General features: G+C 42.2%; 1 protein-coding gene across 1 annotated transcript; it reads right to left on the bottom strand. All coding sequences in view use genetic code 11, as the record gives it.

The window, feature by feature from the left end:
* Positions 1-5,909: 5,909 nt before the first annotated feature.
* On the bottom strand, positions 5,910-20,106 carry EGR_04978 (Cytosolic purine 5'-nucleotidase; the record flags this gene model as incomplete). Its single annotated transcript, XM_024494227.1, has 18 exons — positions 5,910-6,122; positions 9,180-9,301; positions 11,461-11,679; positions 12,483-12,540; positions 12,612-12,672; positions 12,824-13,046; positions 13,989-14,055; positions 14,982-15,083; positions 15,155-15,193; positions 15,476-15,536; positions 15,695-15,774; positions 18,116-18,264; positions 18,337-18,425; positions 18,462-18,557; positions 18,677-18,794; positions 18,834-18,907; positions 18,944-19,025; positions 20,100-20,106. The coding sequence occupies 18 exons, from the start codon at positions 20,104-20,106 to the stop codon at positions 5,910-5,912; spliced, it is 1,860 nt and encodes a 619-aa protein (XP_024351321.1).
* Between the last annotated feature and the right edge of the window lie 265 nt (positions 20,107-20,371).

The raw sequence follows: 20,371 nt of genomic DNA, 5'->3' as shown, positions 1-20,371 counted from the left end.
TAGGGCTCCTTTACAAAAGCATTGCAACGTAGCAGTACCAAATCTAAAATACCTCAGAGAAGCCTGATACAACTCCCATATTCTCGTGTAAGATCCATCAACGTTGACACAAATTATTACACAACGGGACGGTAATTTCATTTCACAGCCAGACCTTGAGAAAGAAGAATTTTTTTATATTATCTACTTATGTCTAATCGCTTGAATAAAATAAATTCTTGGGTGTAAAATGTGCCTAAATACCATGCTCATACATGGGCAGTTGAGTGGGCGAATGCCCACTCTGAAAATCAAAAGACTTACTATTAGAAGTTGCTTTTCAAACAATCAATTAATTCCGATCTCCCACACTAGATTTAACAAGCGCTACTTAATTGGGACGACGAGTAGTATGTGACAACCATCACTTCTAGGGACGTCAACAGTTTGCAGTCACCGTGATTATCGTAATCACCCTATAGCTTTAGACTCAGTAAGAGGATTATTAAATAAGAGAGCAAATGTAGAATCGTCAAAAAAGGGTTTCGCGACGCCCCAAGTCGCCTCGAAATTTGAAATAAGCTATTCTAGTAGGATTCACTACTAACGTACAGACATCTTCTCAGCGACGTCTCCGACACTCCTACAACGAGCCTTCACAGAACTTGCGATCCAATGCATCATATGGGTGATGCTACCTATTTGTACTAACATTCTACGGGTTTGTTTATGATTTCCGGAGATAGTTTCCCCTATAAAGCAGGCCACATCAAGTAGGAATCCAACGGGGAGGTAGTGCTCAAGACTGGACCATGTTCTACAGCCACCATCTTCTGCGTATAAATCAGTTCGTGAGGAAACTTTTCCCTAAGGGTGGGATTCAGAAGGTAAATGTCATGTTCTCATAGAGGAAATGATAAACTCTCCCATGAGATCGAATACAAGCCATTGATTCCTTACATCGCTTCAATAGCAGTCATCCTGTAGAACTCAAAATTGACGATTGACCAAATTTAACCGCTGTTTTAGCCTCCCTGCGACAAGTCCCCACAGATCCAACCATAACTAGCAGCCACCTCCATTCTGTAGCATTGAGATCTGATAATCAACCAAGGGGATCAGGATTATTCTTTGCATGGATCGGGTTGGCTTAATGGTGCCACTAATGTAGTAACTCAAGCCCCCCCTGAGGTCATAATAAAACAATAAAAGTGAAGGAAATGAATAATTGCGAACATAACCCCCCCATGTTGAAGAGATCAAAAGGCTCGTGTAGCTACGCATAAAGTAAAGCAAGTAGCAAATCTCTGTAGTTTTGTGGAAAAATAAAAATACATACAGACATGGGACTACGCGTTCTCATCATTCAAGCTCCTTTCCCTTAACCAATAGCGCATTTTCCAAACTTGCAAGCCTAGTTGTTCCTTCAGTTCTCTTAGATCTTCATTGCTGGGTTTTTTCTTCTAAAAATAGAAAAGCCAATAAACACCGACCAGTTACACGTTCAACAGGTGATAAGCATATAAATTTGAATGGAACTTACCTTTAAGTAAAACTTCTCCAATTTCTCTTGTTGATCCTTAGTAAAGGTGACCGATTTAGCAGCCAATTTCTCCTGGCACAAAGAGAGACCAAATGAACATGCATAATTTTAAACAGAGAGCAGTGTAATTGACATAAGAGCTACATCGGTAGACAGGCGCTCACATATCGCATCAGAAGAGATTGTTTGAGCTTGCGGGGTGGGAAAAGACGAGCCCGCTGTTTGGGCGTCTTCATATCAGCTACCCAGCGTCGAATGAGGGCAAGCTCTTGTGAATGCTTCCACGCCGTCAAAGAGCACATCTCGAGACGGTAAAGCATGTAAGCCGACTGGTCCACCTTGTAGCAGTTTAATATGGACTGTGCCACGTCATCGTAGGTCAGGCCTACCAACAACAACAAGACAGATACCTTTCAAAGTGAGCCATTTACTTTAAGCACAGTATACGTGCGGTTTACTAGAACCATTTCTTTCAAATTCGATAGGTTAGCTATGGAGATTGACATCCTGATGTGGGTGATAAAGCTTAATCATACTTTTCCTATGTCCTCTGTAAAAACTTAATGCAACAGACAAATTTAAAAAAATACCGACAGCGACACTTCAGTTGCGTTCCCATTCAATAGAAATGAAGTGTATTTTAACAAGCGTTATCAGCGTTTTCATTTTGTGGCTAAACTTACCGTAGAAACACCGGATCCTTCTGAACTCCCGCCGAAAATTTACCATTTCATCAAAGAGTGAGTTGGTCATTGAAGATATACTGGGAAGCGCAAGTGTCACATCCTAAAGTAAGCAAAAGTTACTATTAGCCAAGTCTCGGCATACCCGACCAATTTAGATGCAAATATATGGGTAAAGTCTAGTGGAACACAACATCGGCTATTCACCAAAAGATATTATTTTCAAGGAAGTTTCTAGAGGAGTTTCGGAAAGGGGGAGTAGAAAATAAAGGTAGCTTTTGAACCAACTGTTGAGGGCGTACAAGAAACCCACATATAGCAAACCAAACTTAGGACTTGAGGTTATAAAAAACTTGAGCCACTCATAAAAATGTACAATTGAGATCTAATACCTTTTTAGATGTATCGGAAACAAGAATATAGGACTTCTTTGAATCAAGCTTCGGCACCACAGGAGTCTTTTCTGAAGAGGCCTCGGGAAATTTTGAGAACAACTGGTCTTTCAGCTTCTCGAGGAAAAGTGGTGAGTTCTCCTGAACGCACCGATACGCATTGGAGTCAAGAGCGATTGGGACTCTAACCTATTGTTTTCACAGTTAAGGATGAGAAAAAAGACGGAGCACCTTAACATTATCTTTTGTGAAAATGACGTAGTAGGGAAAAACGTTTGTGTCCCTGTCAAAGGGTTCCACGGGATAAGTCTTTAAGCGTTCCTTTAAACTCGCTTGCTCGTCTGTAGACATTTGTTCATTGGAACTAAAACAGGAGATTTCAAAATGCTGTCATCTCGATACAGAATGTACAGGTCCGCTAAAACGATTATGACGACGACTAATAATGAATTAACCGCAAATCGAAATATGTATTAAACGAATTGGCATGCACAAGATAAAAGACATTGGAGTCCGCAAAAACAGATGTTACGGGCTGTAAGATAAATCAGTTGTCAAGGGAAACTTAAAATTAAGGGCAGGAACCAGGAAATCAATTCACTCATGATGATCCATTGATAGTCTAGAGGCAAAGCCAAAGCGGGCAAGTCGACAGAACTTAAGCTTGCTGTCATTGATTAGACAAAATGTCAAGGTCATCCCGCAGAAGCTTGGCATTGCCATTTTTCTGCTTAATGTATTTTTTCGAGGCTCGATCTACCATAGTTTTAACTTTTGGCAATTTATTGCTTCAGCTGATAAAGGCTAATTAGTGAACAAATAACATTTTACTAACCCGTGCAGGTCTTACAAAAAGCTCTTAATTGCCTATATCTAATCGTTTTTAAGTAATAATAATGTGAAACTCATAAAGTATAGCTAAAAATGCATGTTGGTTAGGTGCCTCACTGAAGTATTGAACTGATGGGTTTGAATAATGTCACTGATCTAACATGTTTCACTACTGCTTAATTATATTCTAAATTTCACTAAGTAGAATGAGGTCTGTCCACAATTCCATATTCTGCAACCCTCCCTACTGTCGTCAAGTTGTCGAAATGCGTGTCGCTTAAGGATTTTCCGCTTATAGTAATACATTAATTGTTTAACTCTCAGTAGTGATAAGGAGATTGCTTGTGGTCTCCACCATTGCACCTTTGCGGGTGAGGTGGCTTTCGAACCATGCCAGGAGCACCGAACCCTGCTGTATGCCGAATATACATGTTCTACCCGAGTATTACGCACTCCTTCGTCTTCGGGGGAGTCTTGGAGCGCTACATTAATAGCAGCAAAAATAAGACCCGTTATTAAAGGGTCTGCTGTCTTGAATTCTACCGCTAAGCAATAAACCTTTGCGGGGCGGAAGAAGTGCATATGCTCTTTGTAGTAGAATCGGGGATGATTTAAAAGAGAAGGGCTAAATATGACGTATACCTTCGGCAACTACACCGATTCCGTGTTTTACAGGAGTGCCATTAACAACGGAAGCGGCATCGGCCGTAAGCTATCTAAAAAAGTCCCGTTACGGAGTTGCCTACCCTGCCCGTATGGAGATGTTAATTGAGCGAACTCGGGACACCTCCTCCACCTCCCATCTAGCTGGATAGAACCCGGATAGATACGTGGGTGGGCAGCTCTAAATTGAGGACAACATAACAAGGCGGAATGGAAGTAAAACCCTACCCTCACGGAACTGTTACATCTCGTTCTTTGGCGCAAGGCTGCTCCGGGGCCAGTGTTTCTACGACTAGCTATGGACATGCGTGGCTGTCACCACATTCCCCCGTCCCCGAATTCAGTTCACAAACAAGCCAAAACTTCAAATCCAGTGGAAGAAGAATTGGTGACGTTGTGATCAAGTATCTCCTCAGTCGCATGGGAATCCGATGACTGCGACAATGCATATTCTACCCGAGTATTGTGTCTTCCTTCATCCTCAGGGAAATCTCAAGGCACCCCAGAAGGCGCAAGTCTATGCAAGTCTAATTCATGTTAAAAGTGGCACCAAGCCAATGAGATATTTGGCTTGAATACTTCCACTCATTTAATGCATCTCACTTTCACTTCACTGTATTTCAATTTCATATGTAGAGCAGTTTATTTGTACTTTCGTATTCTTCAGCATTCTCCATTGCCCTTCAGTTGTCGTAATGTGTGGTGGATAGGAATTCTTTTTCCGTTTATATTATTCCTTTTACTTATTTCTCATGCCTTTTGGATAGTTTTTCATTGGAAATATTTATTTTAATCTTATTCGAATAGCAAGTACCGGATTCCACCTTTGCCGAGTTTACTACCGCCTCCAAACCCTACGTCTTGACCCCCCGTTTTACGCAATGTCGATAGTTATCGCTGCCTACATTACATAATGTCGGGTAATGTCATTACTATCGCTCCTGTAAAAACATACATCTACGCATCCGTCAATGGCTGCCTCCAAAAAGAAAGTTGAGCTCCAGTCTCATCTGTACTGGCATATTTGTCGCGCCCCAAGTCCTCCCTGAAGTCGGTTGAGGCCGCAGGAGTATGGTGAAAGGTTTATTACTGGTGTGCAGACGAACTGTGGTTCTCAGCATGGCTTGGAGGCCAAGACAGTAGTAATTAAACCGTGACAAATCGTCTAGAAAGTTAATATATTTTAATACAGTTGCTACCACGTTCTCCCTAGGAAAGTCGACCCACCATTGCGCACATTTTTTGTTGTCCGAATATGGCACCGACTGCAACCAATCACTTTAACTAATTTAGACATTTCTCAAAAATCAAAAATATTAATCCAAAGATATCCACACAAGAATGTTTTCTACCGTGCAGATGCCATGACTTGATAAAGAACATTCGTCACATCGTCAACACACCAGGTCCTGAGGTCACGTCACGCCGGCAGTAAATTTATCATGGTGTTAACGTTGGAATCCGATACCCTCAGTTAAGGTCGTCGGACTTAATATTAGGGACGAAGCGATTAACCAGTCAGGTAACTGCTAGATTAGAATGTCCTCGTTAAGCGTGGAGCCCTAGTTGATGAGGTCAACAAATGTCTAGAGTCCAAGCAATGAAGCCCGCTCAGTAACCGTAACAGGCGTCGACCTCCCCTCAAGCTGAGGGTGTCGGCCGTTGTCCCGGTATACCGCGTTTCCATTTTTTCATGGACGCGCCACTAAGGTATTTTGGCATTAGCTCAGAGCAACGTTTAATCAAATGGTAACAAAATATTACAATGCTAGCTGGACAGTAGCAGCGGAATTTTAAAGAGATAGAGATAGCGAACGATCAAGAGCGGATGGGGAGGGAAAGCATTACGTTACTAGAGCGCCGACAGAGCCCACGAGGTAGGCACAAAATGCTGGGGGAATCGGTGAGGCAGATGCCCACGAAATCAGTTGTCGTCAGCAGCACATCTAGAAAATCGGAGCAGCCTATTGTGGAAGATCGACGTTGACGAGGTGTCGGAGTGAGTATCACGGCGAAACAATGGTGAAATTCCTAAGAATTCATAGGTTCGAGGGTCTAAAGGTGAAAAAAAAGGCAGGAGGCAGCTTTGCTTCCGCTAAAAATAACTCCAGTCCAAGCTCTAGGCTAGTTTTCATGCCTTCGTGGAACCAGAAAAAGGGAATCAACTCCGTTTAATTGAAACTGTCCATCGGCCAAACGCTTTTCCTCGCTGTCCAACGCGACCTCCACGCGCTCTAATTTTAGTCCATGAGTTTTTCAGCCCACGTTCAAGAAACTTCAAGAAGCACTGTTATAGCTGTCTGACCGCCAATTTCGAGGGGTTGCATCTCCCACTGACGTTAAATTCTGCCGAGTTGTGTGTACAACGTCTTATCACTACTGCAGAAGTACATTTTGGACAGCTTTTTTTCCCGATCACTTCTCATGAAAATGTGGCCAAGTTGTGGGGCATTCGTGGATTTCCCGATGCGTGTTTTAGCATGCCACCAAAGCATTAGTGTGAGCAACTTGGAGTGACAAAGACCTGGTAGATAGACGAGGCAATGGCCACCGAACATCACAAGGAAGCGCTTTGATTTCGAGAACAAAGTAAATCGTTAAGAGCTGAGCGGAAGATACGACAACGCAAAATTGACGAGATGGCGAAGCCGACTTGAATGCCATGCGAAGTAGACATTCTTAAGCCCATCCGCATTTTCTCCAGCGCCTTAAACTCAAGGTGAGACGCACTGAAGTGTGTTGTTATTTGGTCACACCTTTTTTGACAACTATTAGGACGATGAATTTGATGCACCAGTCTACTACGAAATCAAAAAAGACATAACCCTTGATAGCGTAATGAGGGTTGACAAGCGCAACTAGGGGGATAGGTGGATTAATGAGGAGACTTGAATTCAAAAAGGCCTCGGGATCGGCCAGTGCAGATAGACCTGGATAGTTTCCGCTCACATCAACACAGTTGTTCAGGCTGCTAAATCGAAGTGAGTACGAAAAACCATCCTTCGCGCTCATTAATTCTCCCTCCAATTGACGACATTGTCACAATTTTTACGCTATCCAAAAGAATATTCACTTCGCCTCTATGGTTCCAAGAGTCTGAGATCCAATTCTAGGAACAACGTGACATCTTCTAACGTATTTACAGACCGATACGAAAGACACAGTGGGTTCAGGTAAACTGTCTGCCGGATAAGGTAAGGGAGAAGTTCGCCAATGGCTAGGTTACCAAGATGGCTTAGTCTGAGACGAGGGGGAATGACTTCGAGCTGCGGCGAGAGATGGAAGGCAAATAAACCGCAATGAATACATGAATCAACCTCAAACTTTGCTTCAATCACTATTTGTACATTTACCATAACCTGGAAAAATACAGATATGGATCATATAAATAACCTGATGACAAGAAGCAAAGAAATATGACTTGTCAGAACACTCCGAATCGAACCTTGGCTGGTCTGCCAATGTCAGCAACAGCGTGTGCTGCACTGGGACGCATTTAGAAACCAAAAAGCTGCCAATGTCTGTCCGATCTTTCAACTTTCGATTGGCATCGTACTTTACACTGGTAATGACCACTGCAAAAGAAGTACCTGTCAAATAAGCCGAAGCCGATACTGAAATAACCCCTTCCATTCATTAATCACTGAGGTATGCGATGACCTTCACCTCCGGGTATACGGATTAGACTTTCAACGCCGTCCACATTAGACATTTAATTCACCTTAGAAATAAGTGTAATCACCGTAACAAGACCGAGGTATCGCAACCGGGTAAATAACGCCGGCAATTCACAAGGTGAAGTCGTTGGCGGTCATTGCTTCAACGATCTCGGAACGTTTGTGACTTTGCCCTTCAACAAAGAACAAGAATGACATGTCGAGAAGAAGAACCTAATCTTGTGTCCTTGGACTTCCAGCCGCTACACCGCAACTAAAGTACTTAGCTCTGCTAAAAGGCTTGGAAACATAAAGATGAGAGGATCAGTTAAAAAAAACAGTTCAAGACGGTATGGCCTCAACCTATGACAAAGCCGTTTAAAATGCGCGCCGCATAAATCATCCCTCTTGCAGCAGATAAGACCTTTGTACGCTAGGCATACCGGTCACGTCATTTGACCTAACTAAAACTGCGTGCTATTTTCGAACACGATTGTCGGTGAGACCGAAACAGACATGTGGACGGATCTAAGTAACCAAAAAACTCTACTGAGCCAAAGGTTCTTGGAATGCGTAAAAAGCTCCGTTTCGGTGAGCTAGAAAAAACAAATGGCTGAAAGATGTAGGAGGATTGGGGAAATATCTCGAAATACGTGTTTAATGTGACCACAATTCAACAATTGTAAAGCGTTTGAAGTAAATTGGGTGTATAAAGATACCAGCTAGACAATTGGGTGAGCGAAAAAGCACCAAACGTCTAGAAGCTGGACTTTCCCAATGTTAGTATATAACTATGTGGCTACTTATTCAGTAAATACTGCAGTTTACATGGTGGCACACTCCGAACTCGGAAAAGTTAATGCACTCTGTTCGGTAATCCAGTATTCAATTGACTTCAGCACCACGGCTAGTTCACAGCCGTCGAGATTGATCAATAGAGGCAAAGACAAAACTCCAAATTGTAGACTGAAATTAGCTACAGAAACCTCCCTCGTGCCAGCTAACGACCCAGTCGTCTCAGCATTTGGTCATGCCTTTCAAGCTACCAACAAAGCATTAACTTTAGCGCAAAAACTTATCCCACTGAGTTGTAGCTACAAGTTACCTTGTAGCCCGATTAATTGTGCCGATAAAATGCTTTTGACCAATGATGGGCAGCCAAATTGCACCTGTTATGCAATTTGATGTCACGATGATGATCATGTTATTGACAAGGTATGGCGAGAGACAGATTTCACCTTGCCAATTCCCTCTTAATTTCAAAGACCTTACACATCAAAAATGGGATCTTGATCACTGTTGCTTTCGCAGCTAGTGTCTAACAAACCTCACCATCGGTCAGTTAAAAGAGGCTGTCTTGTCAAAGGTGTTTTGAAGGCATCAGGCAATACGACAGAGAAGGTAGGGCGAACTCACTCTGCGACTACTCCACCTCGGCGGTATCGACCAGAGGTTCGGCACCCTCTTTCTCCGCCTCCACAAGATTGCTGTTCACAATACCCTTCGACTTCAACGACTCCTCGGGACGAACGAACGCGGAACCGGTTGGGGGAACTACACAAAAAAAGAACAACAGTACTGGTTAATGGCCTTTTTGAAACATCTCTGACAGATAAATAAAGAAGCTGAAGCACAGTGAGAAGCACAGATTAGTCGAGCCTGCCTCCTCCGTGTGTGCGCGCGCGCCTAAATCAGCCGATTTGATTAAAAAAAGTGCAAAAAGTGTAATTGAGGAATGAAGAACCTTTTTTATTTCCGTCAGAGATCACTCATCATGCGGGCTGACGTTACGGGTATTGGAGACAAAAGCTGACAACAAAACCATTGGCAGTGGACGGCTTTAAAAGCAATCCTACTTTTAACAAATTTCACAATTATAGAACCGTAAAGTATTAGTTCCATTAAACAACCATGTCCGTACTTCTATAGGAGTGGAAATACCAACGGCTACATTTAACGTTGAATGCCACCACAAGAAAAAAAAGGAGATGAATTTCAACAAATGCATCAAAATGATAACACTTAAAGCATAACACCAACGCAACAACGTAGTTAGTTCAATGCGTTTGCTGCTGTGGGCGTAAGGGCGCTCTTGATAAGTGAAAAAACATAATTTGAAAAAAAAATTAGGAGGAACAGTAATGTGGGATGAAAAGGTGACACTTGAGGCTTGGCAGGAGGAAAGTACTTGATTGCAAATCAAGGAAATTCGGGACAGTAATAGTACAATCAACAACCGTGTAAACTAACCTTGAGGTGACCCAGGATCTGTTGAAATTAAAAGGCATTTAAGGGAATATTAGAAGTCATCACGCACATCAATGCGTAAGGACAAAAGAAAAGACAGGCTACTCCTGTCATTTGTGATTCCATGGCAGTCCAAACGTTCCCCATTGCGGTGTAGGCTTTTTCGCCTACTGCTGCCTTCGCAAGGATATCGCAATCGCTGTTGGGACATTTGGGGCCAGGTAAATAGTATTCTGCACTTTTGCCTCTACTAGATGAAGGAAGAGGTGTACTTTTAGACCCATGTACCCCTGACTTTCAAAACCGGATCGGAGGTGCGTACGACATGCAAGGCAGATGCGATTCCAACGATTGGAAATAAGGAAAACGGCTTGTATGAAACCGTCCAATGCCTCCTATGTCTTCCTTAGAGCGTCAGAGTCCCCCAAATGTGGGTCAAAATGACCGCAAGCCCCGAAAAGAACATTAACAATTGTTTAAAGCTCTTCTTATAAAAATGAAGCATTTGTCGTTTCTCAGTGTGACAAAAATGACGTGAATTTGAAAGAAAGGCAATCACTAATCTGTCTTAAACTGCCGTCCAAATATTCACCTTTGGGTGATACGGTAAAAGGAGCCTTCACTTGAGAAAAGGCTTGACCGTTTCACTAACTTAATGGGGTAGTAGATGATAAGATCCAAATGGAAGTAATAAAACGAGGCAAGGTCTCGTTAAGAAATCGTCTTAAAACAGTGATAAGATGGAAAAAAGAACTTGTAAAAACAGTAACAAACTTATTGGAGTCTATTTCCACTTCGAAGTCTCCAAAATTCCAAAACAAAAACCTACAGGGATTGCAGATAATCAAGTACTTAAAAGTAAGAGCCTAAATCTAAGGTGATGTTGGGGCCAAAAAAAGGCCCAAGGGCTTGAATCCAAAATCCTGGAGGCAATAAACTGGAAATTTAGAAATAAGCACCCCCAGAGACCGAGAGCTTGTTCAGCATTCTACTTGAGAAAGAGCCAACACAGACCACATAAAGTAAGGTGTTAACCAAAAGCTGGAACGAAATATTGTCCTATGGTTTTGCAAAAATAAGCTTTTCCTACGACGAGGTGAATGGTGCCTATTTTAAGAAAAAATATTGCTTTATAGGGTGACGCTGAGCCAGAACCCTCCCTTTCCCCCCCTTTCCAGGACCTGAAAAAAAATCTTCGCTTCGTAGCCATCGTAGCAGGTCGTTGTGTGGGAAGTCTACCGACTGTGTTTAACCAAAAATATTATAACTGGAAGCAAAGTTGGAGGGGAAATAAACCAAGGACTTGGGTCCAATATTGCCCTTCGATTTCTCAGAAGTTGGCCATTTTCGAGACGAGCAAAAATGGGGAAGATCACCTCATAAGTGTTGACGCAATATGTTATCTTGAAGTCTAAGAATACCTGAACAACAAGGCATAAAAATTGGACTTATGCCAAACGGCGTACTTGCGTAGGAGCGTCTTCTAAGCCCACAAGGCGTCTCATCAAGATCAGCGAATGAGCCGATGGGTGAATCGGAATGCGGGACGGTGGACTCGTGGGGCATCAGCATTGTGGGCGCGCGGAACATGTAGCATAGTGGATAGTGAAGGAGGTTGAAACAGCTGAAGGAGTAGATGTCGGCATAACGCATTGCCTGCGATGAGAAGAAGGTGTGCCGGGAGCCTAAATGGGAGGGAAATTAAGCATAGACTGCTCCTCGGCTCCTCTGCCTACACCGTAGGATAGGCGAATTAGTACAAGTAGGAAACACGCAGCAAATATGGGAAATTTTGCACTTAGCGATTTATCACGCAACAAATGCTGACATTTGGCTCTTTTCAAGGTCCACCAAAAGACTTTTCTATGGGTTTGCGTGCCTGCGCTTAAGATATCTACATATGATGGCTTCTAATGGAACGTCAGGAGCAAGACACGCTATTCAATCCCACAAAAGTCTCCCTCCAGCACTGACTTCAAAAGACATGCTGCTAAAATAAACGCCTCCCACCTTTATTTACAGTCAAGTTCGCCCTCCCAATTTGAGTCAACAATACGACTAAAAAGGAAAGCCCTGAAATAACTCCGATACTTCCATTGTCAAGTATCAATAGGCGGTATTTAGACAACTGCCAAGACATCAATTAAAAAATTCAGTTAGCCTTTGTTGCAAGGGCTTTTCCTTCAATTAAGTAGGCTATTTTTAGAGTCAGGTTCAATTTCCTAACGCCTCCAAAAACCAGAGCGTAAACTCTCTACATCAGCACGCATTTGCGCTTCCGAGTAAACAAAGCCCCCAGCAGAAAATGTCACCATCAAATTTGACTGTCAAGACAAACGAGTTTAAGTCACTCAGGCATACGATGCTGGTGTGTACATTTCGATGCGTGGGCGCGTGGTGCCTAGCGTCTTGATTCTCCGGCCAAGTCGTGCAAAAAAACCGGAGGTTATTCTTTCTCACCTCAGCCGGCGGATGGGGCAAAACTTACCACTTCGAAAGATGCTTCCCAGCAAGCCGTAGGAGCGTTCCATCTCTTGTGCAACTGCCTACAAAGCAGAAATAGACGTGGAAAGCCCTGAAAAGGTGGGAAAAGATGTTCAAGTTGATCAAGGCATACTCGAATCTCCCTTCGCAAATTGTCCACATCTGGCTGCTCACAAGTCTCAATATTCATGTCCCTGAACGCGAATAAAAAGAGAACAACAGGTATTCACAAATGAGCGAATAAAAAGAATGAGGATTAGAGATGTTCAAGAGTGGATTATTTTTTTGGGGTACCAACAACTGACTGGTTTACTAAATCTGATTTTTCCATAAAGTAAAACACACTTGTAGGTGTCAGCCAGTTTATTGTCGAGGTATTGCAGACGGTCGAAGAGCTCCTTTTTCTTCTTCCACACGTAGATCTCGTTGGTCAGCTCTGGAATGACGAGGAATGTGCGCCAGCCAACCTTCTTCTTGGATCGCAGAATATCACCAAAAAGGTGGTCCCCGGTGTAGAGAACATCTTTGCCTCGAGCGCCAATCAACTGCGTGAACACTTCGCATGAGCCTTGAGGGGAACAAAAGAAGACAATTTTATTAGTGATTTAAGCAGACGTACCACCACACCAGAAATCGGTCCGATGAGATCACCTCTAAGTTCAACGGTAGATAAGAAAATTAACCGTAGCGGTAACTACGTTTCCTACATATTTAATAGGAGATTAAGAGTTTGAATAGGCGAATTCATATTTCGGGGGTAATGTCGAGAAAAGTGATTAGCTAGGTTGCATAAAGTGCTCGGGAAGGGACAGCTGTACGCGGGAAAGCTTAGATTTTGTTACACAACAGTGCGTGACCATACATGCGGGAAAAATAATTTACTTCACTCAGCTAAAAAGATGTAGTAGATTTGAGGAGGTATGATAGAGGTTTTCGAGTACCTTCCGTCATTGAGACCGTTAAGGAAAACAACAACCTTCGTAGTAATCCAGCCACGAGGGTTCTGAACACAGACAAAACGTTGTAGATAGAGGATTATCTAGCACATCTGAGCACGAACACTGGAAAGAAGCCTTGTTACCAGATTTTGGGATCTGAAAGCCTTAGACAACAACTCGTCAGAACACAGTGACGATACCAGGCAATTGAAGTATTGGACCCAAGTTGGGAATATTACAAACTCCAAAGCGGATGACCACACAAGAGAACCTTTGACCTCTGAAAAGTGTTTAAGTCGATTTTGAACGGGACTTAGCGCCTGCGTCATCATTTGGATTCAGTAATGTGCCCCAGGAGAAGATAAGATGTTTTACCATATGACATAGGGAAGAAAAAAGGCAGACTTATCCGCAGGAAAAAAACTCATCGCATACATCACCAAAGACGCTTCCACAATTACCAAGGATGAAAAACACATTCCCGTATATTTTTTCGGGCAAAAATTGAAAATAGGTACAAAGTAGTTCCTTAGCTAGATGAAAATGAAGCACAGCGGTCATAATCCACTCACCTCCCGAGTAGATCTTTCCCGATTGCAACGGTCCAATGTGATGCCCGATCGAGAGACGCCCGGTTTCCTGAGGAAAATAGGAAGTGAGGTCTCAATGTGCAGTAAAACGTCAATTTAGATTTCATCACCGGTTAGCATTTCCCACCACTTCACTACAGGTTTGAAATGTTTGGTCATCATGAATGTGTGCCATTAGTGCTGGCTCAAAATGGCTTTTTGATCTACGATTAACTATTACAAGGCATTGCACCCAAAAATGGATAAATTGGAAATGAGGCCCGCTGTTTACTACTGCGAATGACATTAATGGACTAAGGCCGCGGCGCAAGCGCTTTGATACATCACGAAGGTGTGCACTGGCCAATGATTAGGAAGGCGGAAGCCAATGTATTCCAAAGTATTAACAGCAAAATCTGCTTTATTTACTATTTGGGCACTATTGTAACATTTGGAACAAACCGAAGGTAGTAAAAAAGTCGGCTGAATTCTACGTGTCATGAGAAAAAGTCTCAGCTTGTTTTGTCACATCATGAGGTAAGTATCTAACCGCTTTTGAGTAGTATTTGTCATCGGTAAATGCGAGGTTAAGCACTGCTTTTGGCCGAATAGCGTCGGAGACTAAAAAATCGACGTTAAACGCTTCAAGAAACTTGGCACACCCATTCAAGTAGACGGACAATTTAGCAAAAAGAGCGGTGCCTCGGTACCACTAACTCTTACTGCCCAGAGCACGGGCGAGAGCTATGTATTGAAGTTCTTCATTCATCTTGCAATAGAAGAGCACTCTCCCGACTGCATGACCTCTCAAGCGTTGAGACATTTTTGTAATCACACTAACTTCAAGCTCATTGGCCGACAGAACAAAGACATCTTTGCTAAAAATAAGCAATTTCTGAGCGGCTTGTTTGAGACGAGGTAAAACAAAATACTGATTAGAAAGTAGACAGTAAATAAGCAAAGATAAAATTAGCAAACTACGCCCCAAACACATACCTCATCCACAGCTCTGAGAATGGTGCCCTCATCGAAGAAGAGAGGCTTCCGAGCGTCGGTGAGAATGAAATCGAAGTAAGACGTCCACGGGCGCACTTCACCCTGCTGGTAGTACAGAAACAATCATCTGCCTATCAAAGCACTCTTCACATCTCAAAAGCGCTCTAACTTACCGCTTCACACGGCTCCTCAAGGAGGTACTTCATTATCGCCTAGGAGGAAGAGACAAAATTGTTTTCAAAGGAAAGCTTGAGCTCTTCAAATGATTCTATGCCCTTATCCTCCTACTAGGTTTTGCCTGGAGAAGGAATGCATTTCCCGTCCCCTGCTTAGTATGCTAATTCCGAAATTACTAATTTCCTGTGATGCAATCATGGTTTTGTACTCAAAAAAATAGTCACCAAATCTAATTTGACGTTATTAAGAATAAAAATGGGAGGAAAGGCCATGTGCCTCGGTGTTAAGGGAAAAAAATTTTTGTTCTGCCAACGCACCTGGGAGTATGCAAAATCGCTGTTGGTAAGGAGGAAAACCTTTCCGCCTCTGCTACGTAACCTGAAAGGATGAGAGGGAGAAGTTGATAGAGGAGGCTTAAGCATCGCACCCATTCGCCCCTTAAAGAAAGGTCACCATATCTTCCCATGACAAATTGACTCACAGCTGCTGACCTCACAATTGATAAATGGGAAATCCATGACGTTAAACACACTCACTTTTCTAACAGAAGGGGTAAATCCCGATTTTTCTCCACGTATTTATCTAAATTTTTCATAGTCTTTTTCTTCAGTTCTCCCTGAAAGGAAAAAGAATTCGTATTGGTTACACTTAACAGCAATGTACCGATCCTGATTCTAAAAACTCAGGAATTTGTGCCCTCCACAAACCTCCCCGCATTCCCCAAAGGACAAACGCTAGGAATGATCAAAGCGAGTTCCAGAAGTGGTCAACGGTGCAATGAATGGTAAAAATTAGCATCCCAGGCGGTGATTGAAGTCCTGGCAAAGATAAAAGTGAGGCCTCTCAGAAACCAGTCAATTTGAACGCAACGGAAGAGATTCCCTTCAAGAGTTGCCGAAAGAGTACGGATGGCCAAAGGCAAAGCCAAGATTAAAACGGAGTGATTTACGATTCGGGTGAAAAAAAGGATAGAGGGCGAAAAATAGTTATAATGCCTGCACGCAAAGATACATGGAATTTCCCCAACTTGACGGTAATAAATCATCGTTAAGATGTATTGGGAAACAAATTTTGTTACAACTTGGTGTTTCAACGGGCCAACCCAGTCATAAAGCTACCTTTATTTATAGTCGAGAGGATTTTGAAAGATAATCCATTTAGGATGGGCAGTTGAGTAGCGCCCAAAGGGTGCATTCAAAGGGAGTATTAATAAAGGCCCGGAAATAGAAGGATAGGGAGGTCAGTAGGGCTGATAGTCATTGCTTGTGCATAATTTCTACGCGGTTTCAAGGGGCTAGGGAATAAGCCTTCATCAGGTACATCCCCCTGTTAATCGAGTTAAAAAAAAGGGCAGTTTAATTTTGCCCCATTATCATCTACAAGACCCCGGTACAAACTGCCAATTTTTGCTGTTGGTAGAATGCAAAACGCGATTTCTTCCTTCCGACCCTAATTCCATAAAAAGGTGTGTAGGGTTCAAGCAAATTTTTCACAGTTACATTTGCGCGAAGAAAATGAATTATTGCATGCAAAAAGAAATCTATCACCTTGAAATTAGTGAATTAGGATGACAACTTGATTGACATGAATGAAAAAAAAATTTGTTCATAAGGAGACTCCTTTTGGGGAGAATTAAACATTACGACTTAGTTATTAACGAAAGCGGCAGTTAACTGCGGTAATTTCAATACTATCTACTACATGCACCAATCGCCATCTACTCTGCGGTTTACTAATCAACACGTTAAAGTGGAGCACTTTTTGGCAAAATCCCAAACCATGCGTACGAAAAGGGACTTTGGATTTTTTCTTTCAACAGGCCATGGAGCGCGGGAGACAGGAAAGTACGAAACAGGCAAAGCCAGTTGCTTAGCTGTAGGGGAGGCCGAATAGCGAGCGAGAATTGAGGCTCTGCATTACCCACCACTAGTCTCCAACTACTGTCAAATTTTAACCCCAAAGGGAAGTTTACGCAAGCTTTAACTGCTTTCTTCCCTTGGATTGACGTTTAAAAGCAACCAGCGTATTCTAGGCCTTACATTAACTTAAACAACTTTATTTGCTCTTCTTATCGTAAATATCCGCCCGTCCACCTAGGCATGCTGTTAAATCAGCTTCAGTAGTTGTCAAGTCACTCAGCTGCTTTCACACGGTCTATCACCGAGCCAATGTACTTACCACCGAACTAGCCGTAGAATATCACTCGACTCGCCATTACTTCCAAAGAGAGGTATGATGCCAGTGGTGCCTAGTGTTTTAACTACTGCTTCGGACAGACGTCAGTGCCACAAGGACGTAGTTTTGCGGTTGCATCAACATTTTACGTGTTCAGTCACTACATTAAGCACAAATGAAAATTTGTTAAACTACTAATTGCGCGAGATAAGAAAGTTGTGCATTTCTTTAGAAGATTTTCCTGTTAGATCGGAATATTCCAGCTAATACCAGCACAATTCCTACCTACTGCAAATAATGCCATCAAACTCAATTTAATTCACTAACGCAAACAAGTTAAGGCCTAAAAAAATTGGCCCTGACATGGAACTGAAAAAAACCATAAGTGCCCCGACAAATCGAATGCGTGAATGAAAGCTTGACCTAGGATAGCAGGATCCTTTAGATGATCAAGCACCCCGATTTTGATCCAGGAAGCTACCTTCCTTTGACATGTTTTGGATTGGACGCCGTATTTGGAATTACAAGGATACCGACCTAGAAATTCAGGCCGTCATCTGGCTGACCCCGAACATTCTGATAGGATTGATAATGCCTTCATAGAAGTAGCAGCACCGCTAGCACCAGTACATTAGAGTGCGGAAAGACGTAACGATCGCGGAATTGCTTAGCCACAAGCATACAAGACAAATTTACGGGGTTCTTTCCAAAGTGATACTCGAGCGAATGTCAGGAATCAGCTTGATGCCATCGGATGCACTTACTAGATTAAGGATCCTTACCTGATGCATCCAATTAACCACAGTGTCTACGTCATCGTAGATGGAATGGTAAGACATGTAGATGGAAGCGAGTTTTACTCCATGCTCCAGTTTCGTATACTTGGGATCGTTGTGAAACATGTGAATTACGCAGGAGAGAAGATAGAGTTCTGAAAAGACAAGTAATGCATAAAGTTATGAAATTGATCAAAGTAATTTTGGTGTTACTGAGATACACTAACTCGGCAGATCGAAGAGCGTGTTCATTATAATAATCCTCGACTCGTCATACTTCAAAAACTTGTTTGGATACATCGTAACAATCTCACTCCTATAAAAATTAGGAAAGATGAGACGAAAAATTTACGGTGGAATGACGTTGAAACCTCGAAGACAAACCAAAACGTTTCCAAACTGGTCCAATTTTAGTAGGGTCCCGTATAATGTATCGAACCAAAGTCCACTGAAGCAGAAATAAGATCAATTTGTGGGCATTGAAAACGTAACAGTAAAACTAGCATCAGAATCACCTGAAATAAAGAATACAATGTAGCCACAAAACATTTTTTCCGTAGAACTAACCGGACTGGAAAAGAAGGCTCATAGTTAAAAGAAGCAAGCTCCTGTGGATAGCCAATCCCAACCAAACGATCACGCAAAATTTGAAAGGCAAGTTCCTCGTAGTAGGGAGACTTGTATTCTTGATGAGAATTGCGTGATTAAGAGAATGAGAACATACGAGCAAGAGTGTAGTCCATGTCGAAACCAAAAAATCTGATTGAATCGAGACGGAGACTTCTGTTTACGAAAATCCTAAATTACCGTAATTAGAAGGATTGGAATAATGACCTCAATTTCGTATCACGTTTGTAACCCAAGGTTGGCCGTTCACCATGTGCTTCAGATCGATTCATCATTTCAGAATGATACACTAAAAATAGCAAAGTTAATCAACACTTTTGCAAAAAAACAACAGACACAACAGAGTAAAAACAAGAAAACCCTACACGAAGAACTAACAGGCATGTACAGAAATCGTGTACTTATTGGCTAGGAATTCATGTATAATCAATAATGAACGAAACAAAAGGATGAATACTTCTCAAAAACCTGTTATATTAAGGCCACAACCAAAAAAGAAGCCCAGAAATAGAGAACATGCAAGCCACCTACCAACAAGAGTCGACGTCGATTTTCGTTTTGAGAAGTTATATTTCGTCGGATTTAAATTGGTGCGTTCAAACAATGATGAAGTATAAAAAGTCTAAAGTTTATTATATAAAAAATTCTCATTTACTTTTAGAAGTTTTTATTCGAAACGAGAATAATGCAGAGATGATGGATGTAATGCAAATTTTAGTGAATCAATAAGTTTTTGTCCCATCAAGTTAGTAGATTTATGCCCACATTAACAGATACTGTGCCTAAAGTATAAAAATCAGAATATTTAGCTATAAAAAGCCGTCATCTTTTTAATTAAAGGAGAAGTAGCACCCATAGACTTCCCAGGAGGCGATAAAATATGCATTTACTTGTATGTTGCACGCATCTCGTTTATTTTCCCCTTCTCTGGCCTTTATACGACTGTAGCACTGTGGCTGGTGGGACCTGGATGCATTTGTTGCCCAACGCAAATGGGGATAGATACAAAACTAGGGAGACTTGGACAAAGTGGCGCTCTCTGGTTTGATAGGCTTTGAGTGCCCTACAATCACAAAGTTCGACTCGACTGCCCGCTTCTTTCCTGAAATGCACATTTGAATAATATAAGTGCTACATATGTATGTATATGTAGTATGTCTATTACTGTGGTTCAGAGGCCAGCTCGCCCGGTGAGGTACAATAACCATGACATAAATTGGTCCTTTAATTAAACCTAGCGTTTAATAAACAAGTAACGCATTACACGGCCCCTCTATTCTTTTGAGCGTCGCTCTTGTCAGTCCCCTGATTTAGCTGCCCTTATCAGCTATCACAACGTAATCAGTGCTGCAAGAATATTTACAAACCATCTGTGCTAATCATCAGATTTTTGTGCAACTGAGGAGACACTTGACCGCAACACGAATGATCCTATCGGCAGATTCACTGGGTCTCTAGTCTTGGCCTGTATAGAAAAATGGATTTGCAAACAGGGAATATGCTGGTCATCACGCGTGTTTATAGCTAGCTGTAGAAATATTGGCACAAATGAAGTTTTATATAAGGGAGAACAGGATTCAATACAGTCCTATGGGGTAGAGTTGTGTTTCTGTTCCATCTTGTCACGTTGTTTTA

This window comes from Echinococcus granulosus (assembly GCF_000524195.1).
Source record: "Echinococcus granulosus chromosome Unknown EG_S00034, whole genome shotgun sequence".
NCBI classification, from domain to species: Eukaryota; Metazoa; Platyhelminthes; class Cestoda; order Cyclophyllidea; family Taeniidae; genus Echinococcus; species Echinococcus granulosus.
This window is presented reverse-complemented; position numbering and strand designations above follow the sequence as displayed.